The sequence below is a fragment of the Centruroides sculpturatus genome, unplaced genomic scaffold (genome assembly GCF_000671375.1).
Source record: "Centruroides sculpturatus isolate CEXI.00-Female unplaced genomic scaffold, Cexi_2.0 scaffold6, whole genome shotgun sequence".
Classification (NCBI taxonomy): Eukaryota; Metazoa; Arthropoda; class Arachnida; order Scorpiones; family Buthidae; genus Centruroides; species Centruroides sculpturatus.
The window spans coordinates 348,994-368,025 of record NW_019384869.1 but is presented as its reverse complement, the minus strand read 5'-3'; the positions used below and the strand labels follow the sequence as shown (position 1 = coordinate 368,025).

General features: G+C 30.6%; 1 protein-coding gene across 1 annotated transcript; it reads left to right on the top strand.

Moving 5' to 3' along the window:
* Positions 1-1,035: 1,035 nt before the first annotated feature.
* On the top strand, positions 1,036-18,791 carry LOC111630827. The gene is made up of 13 exons (XM_023374989.1): positions 1,036-1,186; positions 5,005-5,328; positions 6,736-6,858; positions 8,853-8,971; positions 9,053-9,925; positions 10,077-10,174; positions 10,256-11,579; positions 11,644-12,470; positions 13,023-13,629; positions 13,702-15,150; positions 17,098-18,106; positions 18,192-18,408; positions 18,483-18,791. Exons 2-13 carry the CDS (start codon positions 5,028-5,030, stop codon positions 18,484-18,486), a joined length of 6,951 nt encoding a protein of 2,316 aa, XP_023230757.1. The 5' UTR covers positions 1,036-1,186; positions 5,005-5,027; the 3' UTR covers positions 18,487-18,791.
* Positions 18,792-19,032: the final 241 nt, after the last annotated feature.

The window sequence follows — 19,032 nt, the reverse complement described above, 5'->3', positions numbered from 1 at the left end:
TAACAGCTAAACAACAATGTATATCAATTTAAATATATTAGTTTTAACATGTATTTTATTCTGATTTAATTAAACAGAGAAGAAACTTCCATCTTTTATACCAGAATAGAAACTTAACTGAAACACTCACCTACATATTAATAAATTTATCACGAGCTTTACGGATGATTGAATGATAAAAATAAATAATAATGAGATATAGTACGATAAAAATCTTGTTGTATGTTTAGAAATTTTATTACATTCGCTTTTCTTAATATAAATATCGTGAAAAATTTGCAATTCTATTCTATTCTATCTTCAAAGAACTGATACTCATCGTACAATTTGTCTCGCATATAAATTAGTTTGTTAAATTTATAACTGTATTACTTATTAAAATACTGTGATGTAAAATATAAAAAGTATTTTACATTTAAATTATATTAATAAGTTGAATTTATATAAGTTTATATAGGCACTGTACTGTACAGTATATATATTTAATTGGTATAAATAAAATGGGAGAACACACTATATTTTAAATTGATTTCAAAATAAAAATAAAATCGGATGTTGATTTTGACTATTTATTTTGATATAAAAAAAGCGTACAAATTTATAATTAATACACCACTTATTATTTATTAGATTTATACGATATTTAATACGTTTAAATTATAATTTTATACAGAATTTAAAATCATAATTCATTATAATTGTTAAGAGAGACGGATGTTAAAATGTATTATATTTGATAATGATATACTAATAATAAATAAATAAAAAGATAATTATTTTTAACTGTGAAAAGCGTGAACTTTGACAAAAATCGATTTGTAGTTAGAATAGTAGCAGCAAATTATCGCTTCTTGTAGGCAGTTTTTAATATTCGATAAGTTAATAGTCGAACCTGTTTAGAACGAATTTAGTTAACTACTTCAAACTCGGTAAGGAAGCAGCTGAGGTGAGTAATACCTAACAACAGTCGAGTTGTGTTAAATAAGTCGGCATTCGCAAAACCGGTCTAGCAAGAGGGCAATCACCAACTTTATCTTCTACCCCCCTCCGAGTCAAGTTGTTCTTCACCAATAGGAACGAAATGGTATCTACTAGTTGGATTTGCCTGAGGGATTGTTAGTTTGTTGTGTAGAAGAGATGAGTCGGTACCGTGGATTTAAGTTAGAAATGATCTGACGTTCAAACGGTAAGTTTTTTCCTTTTATTTCGTATAACTCTGTGTTTATGTATCTAGTTTAGAAAAAAATATCAAAAGACGTTGTGTTATCTCCGAGAGGATTTCGAGTAAATAAAAGTCTTCCATTGCTTATTATAAACAGAAGCGTACCGTTGGAAATTTTACTCTGACTTATTATTATTATAAAATGTAACCGGCAACAAGGTATTTATTATACGATTAGTTTTATCGTAATTTGGATTATTATTAAGACTCGTAAAATCGAGGAATTTAATAATATAAATCCTTAATTTGTATTTATATATCTGTAGTAATATTAAGATACCTGCACGGTTAAGTGCGGCGAGGACGAGTTAACATTTCCGCATCTTACCTTTGCACCAGGCACAACACTTCTTTAGTTTGACCTGAACTGCAACCCTAACCTGTTTTTTTTAATATTTATTTATTAGTTATTCACTTTGCATACTCAATTTGATCCCGTTTGTCTAGTTAATATTTTTTTACGGTTGTCGTTTTCGTATATAACCTTTCACTAATAAACTATAGTCTACTTTTTATTGAATGGACTAAAAAAAAAAAACAAATAAAATTTAACTCTGGTCATCACAGTTTTGAATAAAAGTTAAAACTAAAATAAATAAACATTATTAATTATTATAATTGTGATTTTAGAGAGATCTTTCCTGATAAACTTAAATTATCTTTATTAACAAAGAATGTTTTGAAGCTTATCAGGAACAATCACTGTTATTGTTCTAGAATCTAAGATTAACAAACTTACTAAACAGTTCATATTCACTTAATTTTAATATCTTTTTACACTAGGATAATCTAAAAATTTTCTTTTAACTTTTTTTTTACTTGATTGAGAACTTAATGCTCTGTTGGATTTAAATGGTCATTAAAGTATTATGTGCTTGATATCTTCGAAAAATACCAGTTAAAGTTTCTTCCAATTTATGTTTTCTTAATGATAATCCCTAAAATATGTGCTTCTTTAAGCCGAACAAATTATTGATAGAGACTGTTACGGACCACTGTTATTATTTTACTAGCCAAGCACGAATGTCATTGTACTAATAGATTTCTTATCCTGTTTGTAGTTTTTCCATATCACACTACTTAAATATAGAGTTTGATAGGAATAGCATTCCACACAAGAAAAAAAAAAAATTCTATTAAAAAATTCTTCGATGTGATAAACCGATATAATGAAATAAGTTTACGTAGAATTACTATTGTATGCTTAAGGATAAACATTTAAATTAGTTTTATTTAATTGTACAATAAATTATATGGTAAACAATATAGGCCGAGTGCTGCATGCAAGTAGAATGTTATATTTGATTTATAAGGCTTCTATAATTTATAGAATACTTTTTATCTAGAACTCTGTATAGAAGTATTGACATATCTTCATACAAAAATGTGTATACATTAAGTCTATATCTACTGAAGCCTGACTTTGAGCGTTAGAAAAATTGGTCAATTTATATAACAGTCCTTTCTTTTATAACAATGCATATTCTTATTATGTAGATTATAAAAATTCTTCTAAAATTCTAATTTTGAATAAACAATATCACAATTCAAAGTCAATGCCATTGTAATTATCCGAATTTTGATACCAACAAAAATCTAATTTTCTGCTTTTTGCCTTGGGTTTTTTTTTTCTTTTCTTTACCTTCCTGAAAAACTCGGGTCACAAAACAACAACTGGAATCAGGTTAATTCATTCAATTTAAAGAAATGGCATTAAAGTCATCATTTTGGTCAACCTTAAACATAGAGAAACAAAAACAGCTTGTTGTTTGTTTCCGGTTACAAATGTTTATAATGGTTCCAATGATTACTTTTCGGTAGGGATAATCCTATATATCTGTTTTATACTGCTTCTCATTCGTTCTGTGTTGTTCCAACTATCAAATTTCCATTCAACTTTATTTATTTTATAACTGGTAAGTATCCTTATTTCATAGATTTTTCTGAACTTTTAATCTAATCTTGAAAGTAACAGACAATATATTATTATCGCCATATTTATTTTTTTATTAGTCATAATAACATCAAGATTATTCATTTATTATTGCTTAGCTATTTTCATAAATCAACTAGAAAAAATGGTTAACTTTCAACTGATAATTTTATTTGCTTTAGAATATTTTAAAATTTATGTCACGTGCTATATAAACTTTTGCTCGACATTTGCATGCAACTGACGTTTGCCTTTATCAGATTTACAATGAGATTTTTGATAAATAACTTAAGTGAATTTTTAAAATAATTCTAAACGAGTAAATACATCTGATCTGACTAGATTATATAACAGTATTTTTTTCTGTATAGATTAAAAAATAGAATAACACTCTTATCTCAATAAATTTCCATTAAAATCTTATACAAAGTGACTAGTCCAGTTATTAACTATTCAATCAGAGAAGTTGAAAATGAATGCTTATTTCTTTCTAATTAAAGAATGTAGATAACAATAACAACTTTAGTATGAATTCAGGATACGTTATATAAATGAATAGCTACTTCCTTGGTTAATTAGGTTTACTTTATATGAATGTAGACTGTTAAATGAATAAAAATTATTAACCTTCAAAAGGATATGAAAGATAGCCTATAATAAGAATCACCTTGTTCTCTGTCCAAATAAATGTCCTTCAACAAAACTGGTCTAAGATGAACTAGTTCAAAAAAAAATAGGCAACAATTTTCTTATGTTTTTTCCTTATAACAATTTACAAAAGCATCATTTTTGCATACATTGCACCCACGTCTAAAAACATAATTTTGTCCTACATGTTTGAAATTCGAAGCTAAATTTTTATAGGTTATTTTATTTATTTATTAAAAATATATAGGCCTATATATATTAGAAATCTATCTATATAATTTGAGTATGGCATCTTTTTATTTTATAAATGGCCGCTGAACTTGTAAACCATAAGAATTTTTAGTAATTTGTAAATTTCCCACGAGCATCGAAGCACACACACATTGATAAACATGGCAATCTGTATATGCTTGTCCGAGCATGAATTTCTGATTGATATTTCTTAACTATTTTATTTTATTTTTTTCCTTTTCTGTTTTTACTTAATTCTTAATCAATGTCCTAGATGCTTATCGTAACTCACGAGTTTTGGATTGGAACCAAAAACTGCTTAAACGGGCTGCTTAACCTTCGCTTCAAATGGTTTTACAAACGAAAATAATTGTATCCGTGACATAATTGATGTCATTACAAAAGGGCGTAGTTACGCGCCCTTCGTCATATCTTATCGTTTAAATTTTTCTATATCTATTTCGATGTTACTTTCAGCTTCCATTAAAATTCTGTTAACCATTCGAAGAACGAATGCGGTTTGTGCACCGTTCGATGGCTTAGAGGCATCGGGGCTGCAGATATCTCGTTTAAAATGTGAACTAGACCGAGCGTGATTCCTAATACTTTTAATGAAATGCCACGGGCCTTCGACATTCTGGTAAAGGGATCGTTTCGAAAATAGGACGGATTCTCTTATAAGAATGCATCGAAACGATTGTTTCTGACATGATATAGCAATTAATGTTTCGAATTTCTATGGGGGTTGACGTCCGTAGTTCTGGTGACGTCACATTTCAAGTATGTAAGACATAAATCATGGCTACACGGTCCGACGATCAAAAAATTATATATTTCTTCTCCCGTTTGTTTAATTAGGCGTTGAGAAATTTGGGAGAAACGAAGAATTTCCGTATTTCTATACGCGTTAGTTACGTCAGGAATTTTAATTAATGTCTTTAATTTTATTTATTTATTTATTTATTTTCAGAATTATCACCTTGAGAGTAATCGATGGCTGCTTTGGCAGCTTTGTTCTTCCTATTTCAAGTGGCCCGGTCGCAATGGTTGGTGCCGGAAACGTGCGTTGTATCGGATTCGTACACCAAAGTGAACCCAGATGCGGATGTGACCATAGGTGTGATTCTAAACGTCCACGAAAGAGGAGAAGGCGTGTACGGATGCGGAAGACCGAGTCGCCAAGGAGTGGAAGTGTTCGAAGCTATGAGATGGGCCGTCTCTCTTCTAAATCAAGATTACGGAGAAATTAATAGGAAAGCGGTGACCGAGTCGTTTATTCCTGGCGTTAAGATTGGTATGTAGGTTGGACTCTTGTCTCTCTCAATGTCATATTGTCTTCGATTGTTTCGCTGTATTTTGCAGACGAAACAACTTCCTTGTCTCTCATTAGAAAGTCGAAAGATGTGGGTTTCGAATCTATTCACAATTGTTCTTTCATTTGGCCTATGCTGTAAAAAGGATGTCCGCTCCAGGGAATGATTTCGCAGTAATAGATAACAAGAATATAATTAAAATAGTCAAAACAGAATCACGTTTTCATCTGAATCCACTCAATATAAATAGACAATCCACAAGACTTTGTTCTCTCTAACAATCAAACAGTAGAACTTACAAGCTTACAAAGAAAAAAACAAATAATACAGATGTAGGCTACACTTTATAATCCTAAAAGTCCCAGAAATTTTATCGTGTCATCTAAAATAATTTTGTATACGACACTTATTATTAGGTGCGTAATAATTTGACGACACGAATACAATGAAACTTTTCTTATATTTAATATATACTTTAATATAAAAATTATTTAAAAATTTAATAAATTATTTTAATCTAATTTAATTTTTAATGATGTTTTCCTGCCCCAAAAAAATTTTTTTTGCGTGTGGAAACGTTTGGATACTTTACTAGTTTTGGGTCGGATCCTGCTCTATTTATTCGTTCTTCTCAAGTAATTTAAAAAAGAAAAAAAAGAAGGAAAAAAATCAACAATAATATAATATATTGTAGCCTATAGGATATAATATGAGATATTTTTATCCTAATATGTTTAATAGGCTGTAGCAGAATACATCTCTGTCTACATCTTATAAGCTTACGAGGAATTCCAATGTAAATACATACCTTAAGAAATCTGTAGGTCAATTAATACTGCAGAAAAAAAATTCGAATGTTTTTAAAGTAACTATAATTTAAAAAAATAATCTCAAATTAGATCAAAACCATTATCAAAAAATATATTCCAAACCTATATACAGTTTAAAAACTACCTATTAATTAAATGAAAATCATCTAAAAAAAAAAAGAGTGTTTTTATATAGCTTTAAATTTATTTAAAAATGAATTTATTTCTATTTATACTTTAAAATTTCTTTATATAACTTGTTTGATTTTATTAATACAATATATTTCTATATAAAGGAATAAAAAGTAAGTTATTTTAAACACGTTATATCAGACATAAATATAATCAAGGAAAAATGCAATACTGTATTACTTAATTTCAAAATATTTCCGATTTATGTAAATAAATATTAATTATTTATGTATATAAAAAATAATTTTGAATATATTAAAAAAAAAAAACTTTGATTTAAAATGTTTATTTTATTATTATAAAAAGATATTTAATATTTTAAAATCGCTTCTACGCTTACAAGAAACTTAATAAGGGTGTGTGATTTAACGTGTGTGTTTCTTACAGGGTTGCAAGTATATGATAGCTGCAATCATCCGGATGTAAGTACGAAACACGTGACTTCACTGTTTCCGGTTTTAAAGTCTGGTTCAATGACCTGTAGACCCGAAAACGGTTCCCTTCTGGCAGGTTAGTTTTTATTACCTGAATAAAAACAATGAGATAATTTTATAAAGTGTTATTATTAACTCTAATATATTTTTAATGTTTTCGGTTATATATATATATATATAGGCCTATATGATCCACTGGAATTTGGAATATCTAGATACTATCTTATCTACAAAATGATAGAGCTGTATAAAATCTAAATGCAAATAATGATAACTATACAGTAAACACATCTAATAAAAGTACGATTTTATTAAAATATATTAGGAGATTCTTTTCTTATCGAGTAACAGTATGCCTTGTTATATATATATATATATAGGCCTATATGATCCACTGGAATTTGGAATATCTAGATACTATCTTATCTACAAAATGATAGAGCTGTATAAAATCTAAATGCAAATAATGATAACTATACAGTAAACACATCTAATAAAAGTACGATTTTATTAAAATATATTAGGAGATTCTTTTCTTATCGAGTAACAGTATGCCTTGTTATATATATATATATATTTCGGCGTAAATATTTAGCTGGAGGAAAAACAGGTTTTTATATAATCTGCATTAACATAAAAGGATTTTTATGTAAGCGATTTAATAAACAGCTGATTTTTGTTTATTAATGAGACGTGATTGACATACTGACACCATTCGTATGACGAATAGAATCGATACAATTCGTCAGTAGAAGCAAAAATGTATTATTATAAAATAAAATATCAATTAATATCACTTGTCGAATAAATCGATAATTAACATTTCGAAAAATTTAATAAGAGTTTACTTGCAGGCAGACACAAACATCTAGGTTAAATCTAAAAAAAAAAAAAAAAAAATAGTTATCATTAACAAATTTTTTTTTTGTAATACTTTTTTCACTGTTTACATATTTATGTTAAAGTTGTAATAATTTCTGTTGAATAGTTTTAAAGGGGAAAAATTCATTTGAAATATTTATTGTCGTCTAAAACTTTTCTAGCGATTAATCGCTCCATTGATGCGTTTTAATATATATATATACCCTGGCGAGTCTGCGAGTTTGTTAAATATTTTAATTTAAAAGATTTTTGACAAGTTCCACTTTACTACCCGAGGCATGTCTCTAACATACGAATTATATATACAACATTCTTCAATAGAGCAATAGTTCACCAGTAAAAATTATACTTCGATTACTTTCCCCCAAAAAATATACCTCGTATAATAATTTAAAATTTTATTTTCGCTTTTTTTAAAATAAATTAAAGCTTGTTTTGTCCTGTTTTTAATATATTTTTTGACTGCTCTCGTTTATAAAGTAAAGAAAAAGGGGGAGGGGAACTAGTTAATGATATTAGGAAACGGAATAATCTATTCACAGAATAATTAGAGAAAATAGTCTGAAAACAGCAAAATAGAATTTTTAAATAGGTCAGCTGAACGTAACGACCTTAAAAAGCACCCAAACCAAAGGAGGAAAATATGTTAAAATACGATAAGAATGTAGAAAAAAAAGGGGACGGAAGAGAAACTTTAATTAAATCGCTACTGGAATTTTATGCAAATAAATAATAAAATTTAGAACCACTCCAAATTTTAAATAAACCTCATTAAAATAATTCTTAGAAAATTTAGTGGGATAAAAATATACCGGTATTTTGAATAAAATTAAAAGTTCACATTTGAATTCGTTGATATATTCTGTTATGTATTAAAAATATTCTCCGTGACAAATGATAAAGAAAGAGAACGTAAGGAATATAGAAAGCGAAAAGAAAATAAAAAAAAAAAAAGATAGGAATTTTCATTATATTTAACGATGAAAGTCTTCCGGTAAATATTACAATAGACCACTGAAGCGAAGAATGAATCTGTTAAGAAAAATAACTCGGATAGAAACTGTTTTTGATGCGTAAAAAAATATTAAATGACTCGCCATATACGGTTTTTTTGATTAATAGTGTAACGATACTTAATGTATTTTTAATATTATTTGTGATATATTTTAATAAAATTATTAATTTTAGGATTAATTGAAATGAATGCAATACGTGAAAATCGTCTTCTAATTGAAAATCTCCGAAGATATCTAATTCCTGTTATCTCTGTTCGTAGTAACATTGTTCCCGCTGAACAGTTAGCTAGAGTAAGTGTTTATCTAGTTTGTTTCTACGGGTTTTTTAGTGTTATAATACAGTATCGATACTTACTGCATTTAATTTTTCAGGTTCTTGCAGAAATTGCCCATGACCTCGAATGGGAAAGATTTGCCATCATCCATTCTCAAGATGAACATAGTTTTCAAGTAACAAAAAAGTTGGGTCAAATTAGCCAAAATGGAAAACCATGTATTATTGCGACACATTCCATTTCATCCGAACATCCTGTAAATCTAAAACTACTCAAAAAAATGTTAATAACTTTTACTAATAGATTAGAAAATAAAACCGCCGTATTAGTTATTATGGATGAACAAACTCTCACGGAATTAATGCGAGTGATGAGTGAAGTGCCAGATATAGTCAGACGTTTGCAATGGTTATTTTCGTGGATCCCACCCGAAACAGAATTGGCAAATATAATCAACGGTTCACAGATTTATAGCGTGTCACCCTATCCGAGTACAATTCAACAGTTTGAAAGTTATTGGAGTAATCTTCATACAAGAAAAGCTACTACTTCGATAACGGATCGTTGGTTTTTAAATTTTTTCACATACAATAATCAATGCCGTCTCAAAGGAGATCCTTCATTGTGCACTTCATCGATAGAACAACCAGTTACAGAATTAAGAAGGACATCTAGATTTTTGGCTGCTTTTCACGCTGTTTCTACTTATGCCCACGCTTTGAAAAAAAGTTGGGAAGTTTTATGTGATTCTGTGCCTGGTATTTGTAATGCTTTTAGACAGATGGCTCGTCAACAATTTATAGGGCAGTTTCTCGAATCTGTTGACTATTATCATAGCGATTCCAACCGTAGCCCCCCTGAAATGAACGGACAAAGAGTTTCAACTAATCGTGAAGGCGAAATTACTGGTTTGAAATTGGCATTAACTTTATACAGAATGGATTCAGAACAGAGACTGCATTACACTCAGGTAAATTTTGATAAAATTGATGTAAAAATAATAATATTAAATTATTAAACATTTTTAGTTATACCATCATTTTTGTGAGCTAGGTTTTATTTAATCTTAAACTATTTCTTAAATATATATTATTAATAATTAAGTAAACAATATTTTAAAGGCCGTAGCATACGATGCAGATCATGCAGAAGTAGTAGACATCAATGCAAAGTACATACCGTCACTCTGTCCGAAGGAAGGATGCAACGATTGCATAAAGTATATTCGTTTAAGACATATCTCTTAACAGTTTATATATTTTAAAACTACAAACGGTATAATTTTTGATTTGATTTTCAGGATAAGACAATCAAGAATGGAAGAAGATAAATTATCCAATCAAGATATTATTATTATCGGGAAATCTGATGCACTTTTAATTCCTGTGATATTACCAATTCACAAGACAGGTTCTCGTCCCTTCGAGTGCAGTTCCGTAATTAACGGTGAAGCGATACAAGATTTGGAGGCAATTTTATGGACTTTAGATAAAATCAACGCCGATCCTGCATTTCTTCCAGGCATTGAATTGGGAATTGCTGTAATGGATACATGTTCATCGCCAATGACAATTCGTAAGACTTTAGGCAATTTTATAGCTAAACAAACAGAGCAATGGGATGGCATCGCTTTAGATTCTGCTGTAGCGGTGATAGCTTCTACCGCTTCCTCAGAAGTAGAAGCAGCAGTAACGATGTTGTCACCATTTAATATCACATTGATATCAACAAAAGACGTTCAGATTTCGGAAGATAATCTTGGAAGTAATCCCTATTTATTTCAAATAGCTCAGCCAGCAAGCAATGGTGTTAAAGTCACAATCGATTTATTAAAATATTTAGGATGGTCATTTGTTTCTCTTATATACGATAATAATCCTTCGTACAAAAATGCGGTGACAGAATTCAAGAAACTGGCTGCTCAGCAGCGAATCTGTTCTGCTATTGATGTATCGTTAGAAAACATTACTGTTACAGATACTGTTATAGAATTAGCTAAGGCAAAAGAAAAAGGTGGTAGAGCCGTAGTAACTTGGTTATCCGAGTCATCTATTCGTGCAATTTTAGACGAAATTAAAATCTCAAATGATTTTTATCCCGGAGAAATTCTATGGATTATTAACGGAGATTGGAGTGAAAATTGGAACATTGTTAAAGATAGAGAATTATTCGCTTCTGGAGCTTTATTGATTCGACCTCAAAGAATTGATTTCGAGGAATTTTCGTCATACTATCAAAAACTCACACCGAACAATAATGCAAGAAATATTTGGTTTTCTGAATATTGGCAACAAAAGTTAGGATGTTCCGATACGGAATGTTCTCCTCTTCCTTATTACTCAACTTCGAGCAGTTCTTATAGCAGTCAAGCTGTTATTGCCTTAGCTGCAGGGTTAACACGTCTTAGAGATTATTTATGCTCAACTGAGCGTGGTTTATGTTCCAGAATGTTACACCACCATCAACTTCGACCAGCTATCAGTCAATATATTCAATATACTGCTTCAGGAAATCCTGAAAATTCAGACAATCTTTTCACTTTTACATCAACTGGTTATGGTAATATACCGTTTGACATTTTCTTTTTTAGAAGATCTGCCTTACAGAGTTACAATTATAGAAAAGTAAGTGCATTTTATCATATTAAATTTAAATCAATTCAAATAATTTAAAATATTATCTCAATAGGTGGCTACTTATCATAATGGTTTGATAAATATGACAAATCTGGTGACACACAATATCGAAGGACAAGAGATCCAGTTTGACGATCAACGGTCAGAATGCATCGCTGACTGTGGACATTGTTTCAATGGACCAGTCGATTGGTTATTTTCGGATTCTCCTGATCGTCTTTACATCGCAGCTACAATCAGTGTCCACAAATCTTCAAGCAATCCACTTCAGTGTGGTCCTTTGACATCGACTAGTATCCAGAACGTAGAAGCTTTTCTCTGGGCTTTAGATCAACTCAATATGCATCCTGATATTTTACCAGGAATTCACATGGGAGCTTTATTATTGGATAGTTGCAGCAGTCGCGAGAAAACTGCTCGAGATGTGTCAAATCTTTTCAGTCATTCCTTAATATCTCCATCAGAAGATGTAAAATTACCATCGACTAATGAAATCGTTGGATTTATAGCAGGCGATCATTCCATTAATGTTATAGATCCCGTTGTTGATGTGACAGTACCATTAAACATAACTACGGTGGCACCTGCAGCTTCCCATTCGATCTTTAACGATTTGGAACGTTATCCTTCGCTGTTACGTCTTTCTCCTCCAAACAATATATTAGCGGATGGAATGATTAGTGTATTAAAGCATTTTCACTGGACTTACATATCACTCTTATACGGAGACGAGCATTTAGATTTATACAATGCATTTATCAGTATGGCCCAACAGAGAGGAATTATTTTAGCTTTGAATGAAAAAATAACGTCTTCCAGCAGTTCTTCCTTAGAAGGAGTAGTTAGCCGGTTGCAATGGAAACAAAAACAAGGATCTAAGTGAGTAATCAAATTCTAAAATTATTTTTCTTTTAGAGAAAAAAATTAATATAAACACTCAAAGATTTGGCAATTTTATTTTTATAATAGTTAATTAAATATTAAGGATTTTATGAAAAAACTACCAATTAGTATTTTTAATTAACATAACTTCTATTACTGTATTTATAATAGTTAAATTATTGTCTGCCTTTTTAAAAGTCATATCATTTAATAAAAAAATAAAATTGCGTTTTAAATTTTATTCATTTGCGAATATTTCCTAAAATAGTTACATGTTGTAGAGAATTAAAAGTAAAAATAATTTTTTCGTTAAGTAAATTATCACATGATTCTAAAGATCGAGAATAAAAAAAAAATGAGGACAAAAGTGTGTGAAATTTTGAACTAGATTTTATAAGAACAATAAAAATAAATTATATAGCCTTAGGTCTAATAAGTGATGAATTTCTGATCTAAATATTTGTTCCGAGAATAAATGAATATTTATTTTGAAATTATAAGTTATTTGAAATAAATCTCTAAGATAGAATCCATTTCCGTTTATTCCAGAGTCATAGTAGTATTGTTAAATTCCAATCATCTCGATCGACTTCTAACAGTTGTCGAAAATTATCCCGATTTTGGACATCCAATATGGTTTGCACCCGAAACCATTCACGTTTTCTATCGTCATCCAGAATTATCTTTAGGAGCTATTAGCATTCGATCCGAATCGTCACCTGTTCCCAGCTTTATGGATTATTTTGTTAATCTTCACATTCGAAACAATACTCGAAACTCTTGGTTTAGCGAATATTGGGAGAAAAAGTTTAAATGTCGGGGTTCATCTTGCTTTAATATTGGAATCGAAGAGAGCAGACAAGGAACTTTCCTTCAAGACGTTCAGATACCAGGAATAATAAATGCAGTTTTTACACTGGCTCAAGGTTTGGAGAAAGTCAGACAGCAAGTTTGCCCTACTAAATTGAGAGGAGTCTGTCATCAAATGAAAAATATGGAAAATTTAAGACAATTAATAATAGAAAATAGCAAGAAATTAACTTTTATAGGTATCGATAATAAAATAGTTAGATTTAGAAGCCACAATTATAATCCTGGATCATTCGATATTTATAATTTTATGGAAGTTGGAAGCAATGCTCAAGCTTTTGTAACGGTAATTATTTTTTATATATAAAAAACAAATTATGAATACATGAATATTTATATTTACTTATTTCTTCTATAGATTGGGCGTTTCAACGAGGACGAAGGCCTTCATATCAATGCATCAAGAGGAAGAGGCTACAACGATGCAAAAAAGCAGGTTTCTTTATACAATATCCGTTCCGTCTGCAATAATACAGAAGATTGTCCTCCTGTTAAAAGTAAACCGACTGATATCATGGAAATTTTACCAGCCGAAGGCACTTCTTTTGTGATTGGTGCTATAGCTCCCGTTCATAGATCTGGATCGACATTCTTCTCTTGTGGACAACTGAATAACGAACAGATATTTCAAAATATAATAGCTCTTTCATACGCAATTAACCAAGTTAACAAGAATTCCACCATTTTGCCAAATATTAAATTAGGTTTGACCATATTCGACTATTGCAATCGTTATCAGAAGGCGGAAGGTATGCTTTATAACTATTATTCTGAAGATGGAGATTTGAATCATTCAAGTCCCAAATCACTTTTGGCCGCTTTGACCTTCGATAATGAAGTAGCAGAGATAATTTCCCCTATAGCAGAAGCTGTTAACATTACACAAATAATCATTCCCGCAGTTTCGGGAAAGAAAATGGAAGCCGAATCATTATTATCAACGACTTCATCACCATCGGTTCTCAATCAAATAAAAATAATTACGAAAATTTTACTTACTTATAATTGGAGAAGTGTTTATCTTATTTACAGCGAAGATGAATTTGGAAAATTTGGAAAAAATGAATTTACTGTTACAGCTAAGAATAATGATATATGCATTTCTGGAATGTTAGAAGTAGATGTTGATAAATCTACTTTAGAATTAATAGATATTTTCCAAGAAAATATTCAAAATAAAATCGGTGTAGTAATTTTACTTACAGAAGATACCGAAATAGTTAAAAAAGTAGCAGAAGCTTCTATGCATCATTCTATTTTAAATAATACTCAATGGATTATTACTGATGGTTGGTCAAAAGAGATAATCACGCACGATAAAACTATCGTGATAAAAACAGATAATAAGGAAGTACCCGATTTTAAAAAATACATTAGCAGTTTGAGTTTAGGTAAACATGATTCCATTCCCGATCAATGGTTTGAAGAATTTTGGCAGCGTAAATTTCAATGCCGTTTATCATACAGTAAAAGTATTCAAATTCAGTATCAGACGGAATGTAGCAGAGAAGAGAGACTTAACGAAGAGGAAATCAATCAAGCAAAGTTCGTTTCTCAAACAATCGATTCAGTTTACGCAGTGACTAATGGTTTAAAGAAATATCTGAAGAAGTATTGCTTATGGGCTGGAGCTTCAGTTGGAATTGATGATTGCGGAGTAGAAGCAAGAATGCATTTAGCTAAAGCCATTCAGGAAGAAATTTCGAGTTCTGAAAACGGCTGCTCAGATTGTGACAATTCGATAGTTGCCTTTGGATTTCAAATATATCAAATAAGAAACGTTTCTTCTACCAATCAAATATTTAAGGTAAGATATAGAAATTTTTTTTCTGATAATTATTCATATTTTATACAAATTTGCTAGCAAATGTGTTTTCGAACGCTTTTTAATTTATAGTTTTTTGAAGCTAAAGTTTTAGAATTACGCAATTTTTGAATTTAATATTGTTACATTTGACATTTTGAACATTTGTCTTTAAAAAAATTTGACAATTAAACAGATAATGTTTTGGTTATGATTATATCTAGATTCAAGTTAGAAATTTTGACGATTTTTAATAATTCGTAATTTAAAAATATATTTTATTATTATTACTGTATTTTTCCTTATCAGTAGGTTATTTGTGATACTTTTATATTATATTCAAAGACGATCATCATGATCAGCTCTGATTCAGTTGACTTACTGGCAGAAGGTCTCTCTCGCGATCTTCCACTTATCTAAATCCTCAGCAATTCTTCTCCATTGGATACCAACTGTCCTTCGAATCTCGTCCTCCCATCTAGTTCTAGGCTAGCTTCTCAAACGCTTCCCATCTTTCGGGTACCACTCTTATGATTCCTGTGTACTTATTGTCTGTTCTAGCCTAATGCTCGTGTGCCCAGTTTATTGCCATTTTAAATCTTTTACGCGCTTCATAATATCTGATGTTTTTTGGTCTTATCCACTCGTTTCTTTCCCTGAGAATGGTTTCAAACAGAACACCTTCTATCTTCCATTAGAAAGTTTGAAGTGTCTCAATGACCATGTTTCACTGTCATGTCATAACATTGATTGAAAGCTTTACACTTTACACAGATGAACGTATCTTCCTTAAAATTATCTCTCGTTTCTGCAAACGTGATTAATTTCTCCCATTATATATTCATCAATGGTGATTAATGTAGCAATTCACTCGTTCTATGTTAATAGCATCGAGTGTTACACTCGATCGCTGTTAAAGCATGTTTGTTGAACATAAGTTGTTTTTTAAAATGTTAATTTTCAAGCCCGTCTGTATGCTGCATCGTTCAAACTGACATTTCTTGAAGCTACATCATCTGCAAATCAAAAAATGTCGAGCTTTTCTCTATGTTAATTATTTCAGTCTAATGAAATCTAAAATTTCTTCTAAACTGCTGTAAACAATTTTCGTAAAATAACGTCGCCTTGTCTAACATTGTTTTGCGTCTGAAAAGGTTCACTTTTTGCATGCAATTTGATTACAGATGTTCCATTCTTGTATATAGTACTTAAAAATTTCTATATTTAAATCTAGAATAGATTGAGGACCGAGATAAGAGAATTGATAAGAGTAAGGACAGAGATAAAAGAACTGTAGTAGTGTAATTGGCAACGCATCTGCACAGTAAGCAGGAATTACGGGTTCGAGTCCCGCTTCGAGTCAATCTTTCATTCTGAAATATTCTAAATTTAAAAATTTATTTATTTCTAATTATTAAATTTACCATGAAATGGTGGCCTAACCATCTACTTCTAGGCAAACTGCTTTTTATTTAATCATGGCTTTAGCCTTTAATTTAGCCCGGTAAATAATCCGGCGGATCGTTTTGGCAATTTCAATGTAGGCTGATTCCATAAGAAATGAGGGTAATAAGTGTAGTTTCTATTTTAACTGAGTAGAATGCTTTCTCGAAAAAAACAGTAAAAGCCAAGCACGGTGGTGTTTGGAAATTCACGTTTCTCCTCTATAAAATTGCCTTAAAGAATGTAATGTAACTAGTCTCCTTTTTTTTATTCATAAGAAATATGAGAACTATAGTTCGTTTTTTTCTTTTGGAATCGACGGGTCTGAAAAAGACCTGTCAATTGGTTTAAGGAGTAGACTGTATGCTCAGTTATTTTCATTACGTCTGTGCCAATACCATCCCGGTTTTGTTAATCTGTTTATAATATTAATTTCATATTTTGAAAGATTATTCATTTTTATATTAAATAATTTTGAAATAAAATTACATATTATTTTGCTTTCAGGTTGGATATTGGAAAGGTCAAGAACTTGTACTGAGAAAAGACGAGATTAAAGTGAAAACCAATATGATTTATAAATGCCAACATGATCAAATCGGTGCAAAAGAACGACAAAAATCATGGATGTTGAAAGATTCTATATTTTCCAACTTCAAAACACTCTGGGGAATAATTTTAACATCCCTTTCTTTATTGGGTATAGTGTTAGTTATCATCTGCGCTCTTTACTTTTTGGTGTCTTTTCCTGTTACTGTTGGAACCACGGTTCTCGGCTATATGGTACTCTTTGGCCTTCTTATACTCTACACTGTAAACTTTGCATTTATTGTCTCACCAACAGAAAGTACTTGTGGCATCAGAAGATTTACTCTGGGTTTAGCTTACTCTATTATATTCTCGGGGCTTCTGGTAAAAGTCATCAATATGTGGAGAATGATGGGTTATCACGGAAACAGAATGCTAAATGATGGAACCAAATTATCTAGTCCCGCAGGACTATTAGTAATTGCTGTAGGGCTTGTACTTATACAAATCATTCTAACTGCGGCCTGGTTAATTTTAATTCCTCCGAAAATAGGATTATACAATGGAGTGTGGAGATGTTCTCCACCGTCTACATCCGAAGAAGAACTCGTCATATCGTTGGTTTATGTAATGCTTTTGCTATTAATCACTATCCTTTTCTCTCTCCTGACTTGGAAATGCCAAGACAACAACAGGGAATCACGATGGATTTTAGCTTGTTGCTTATTTGTAACCGCAATATGGATAGCGTGGACGATTCTTTGGACTCATTTACCGTTAAGATATCGAGATGCCACAACCGTCATCGCCAACTTAATCTGTGCCACGGCTGTTATGTTGTTGCTGTATTTAAGGAAAGTATATCTGTATAGCAAACTCACCAGACAAGCGAGAGATAGAGAGATGACTGCGAGTCTTCAACCCTCTACATATGCCCCATCTCTTTACGGAACATTACAGAAGAGTAACATAACTGCAGTACTTTACGGTAACTATAGGCCTACTTGATGAAATTGTATTCGGAAATTCGTGGAACCGAGTGAATTCATGCATTACTGTTATTATTGTTTTAGGTTCTCAAGCATCTCTAAATGGTAAAATGTATGGGGGAGGAAGTCGCAGTAGAAGTGCTTGGTTTACAGATGATGCAAAGAGCGATAGTTCCGGTTCGGTTCAAGTTCAAGCAACAGATTTGTATCCGCTCGACATGTACGATGGAGGAAGCCAATTTCAACCTATTTATGGAAATAAACATCTTATGATGGTGGATGATAGCGTATCGTTTGCTAGGTAACTGTTACTATATTCATCTTTACTTTTCACATTATTTAGAAATGAATAAAATTGTTTTTCTATTTTTATAGATGAGTTACCATCATCCATCATTTGTCACAAACTCGCTCAAGAAAAAAAAAATCCATTTTTACATCAAAATTTAATGAAATTACGAACTTTATATAAAGTTTACATCTTTTTATACTATATACCAATTTAATATACGTTGTTTTGTAAATAAATATGTGACGAAATATATTTTTTTTTGTTGCATTTAACTTAAAATATTATAGTTTTTCTATAAGTATTTTTATTCTGATTTGCGTTAGAATTTCTGTAATGTTCGACGTATTGTTACAATGTATCAATAGATTTACCGAATAAAACTTTTAGCGTTTTGTTTGTACTTTTATAAAATGACTCCATTTAAAATAATTATCTAGTCTCTAACACGTGTATCTCCAATATCGTCGTGTTATAAAATGTTTTTAAATAAAATATGATATGTTTTTTAACTATTATAAAATGACAGAATAACTTAAATTTGAGGGTAGAGATGGGTTTTATAAAACATTGTAAATGCTAATAACGAGTAAAATCGTTATTAAGTCCGACCCTACTGGAGGTACACACGATCTC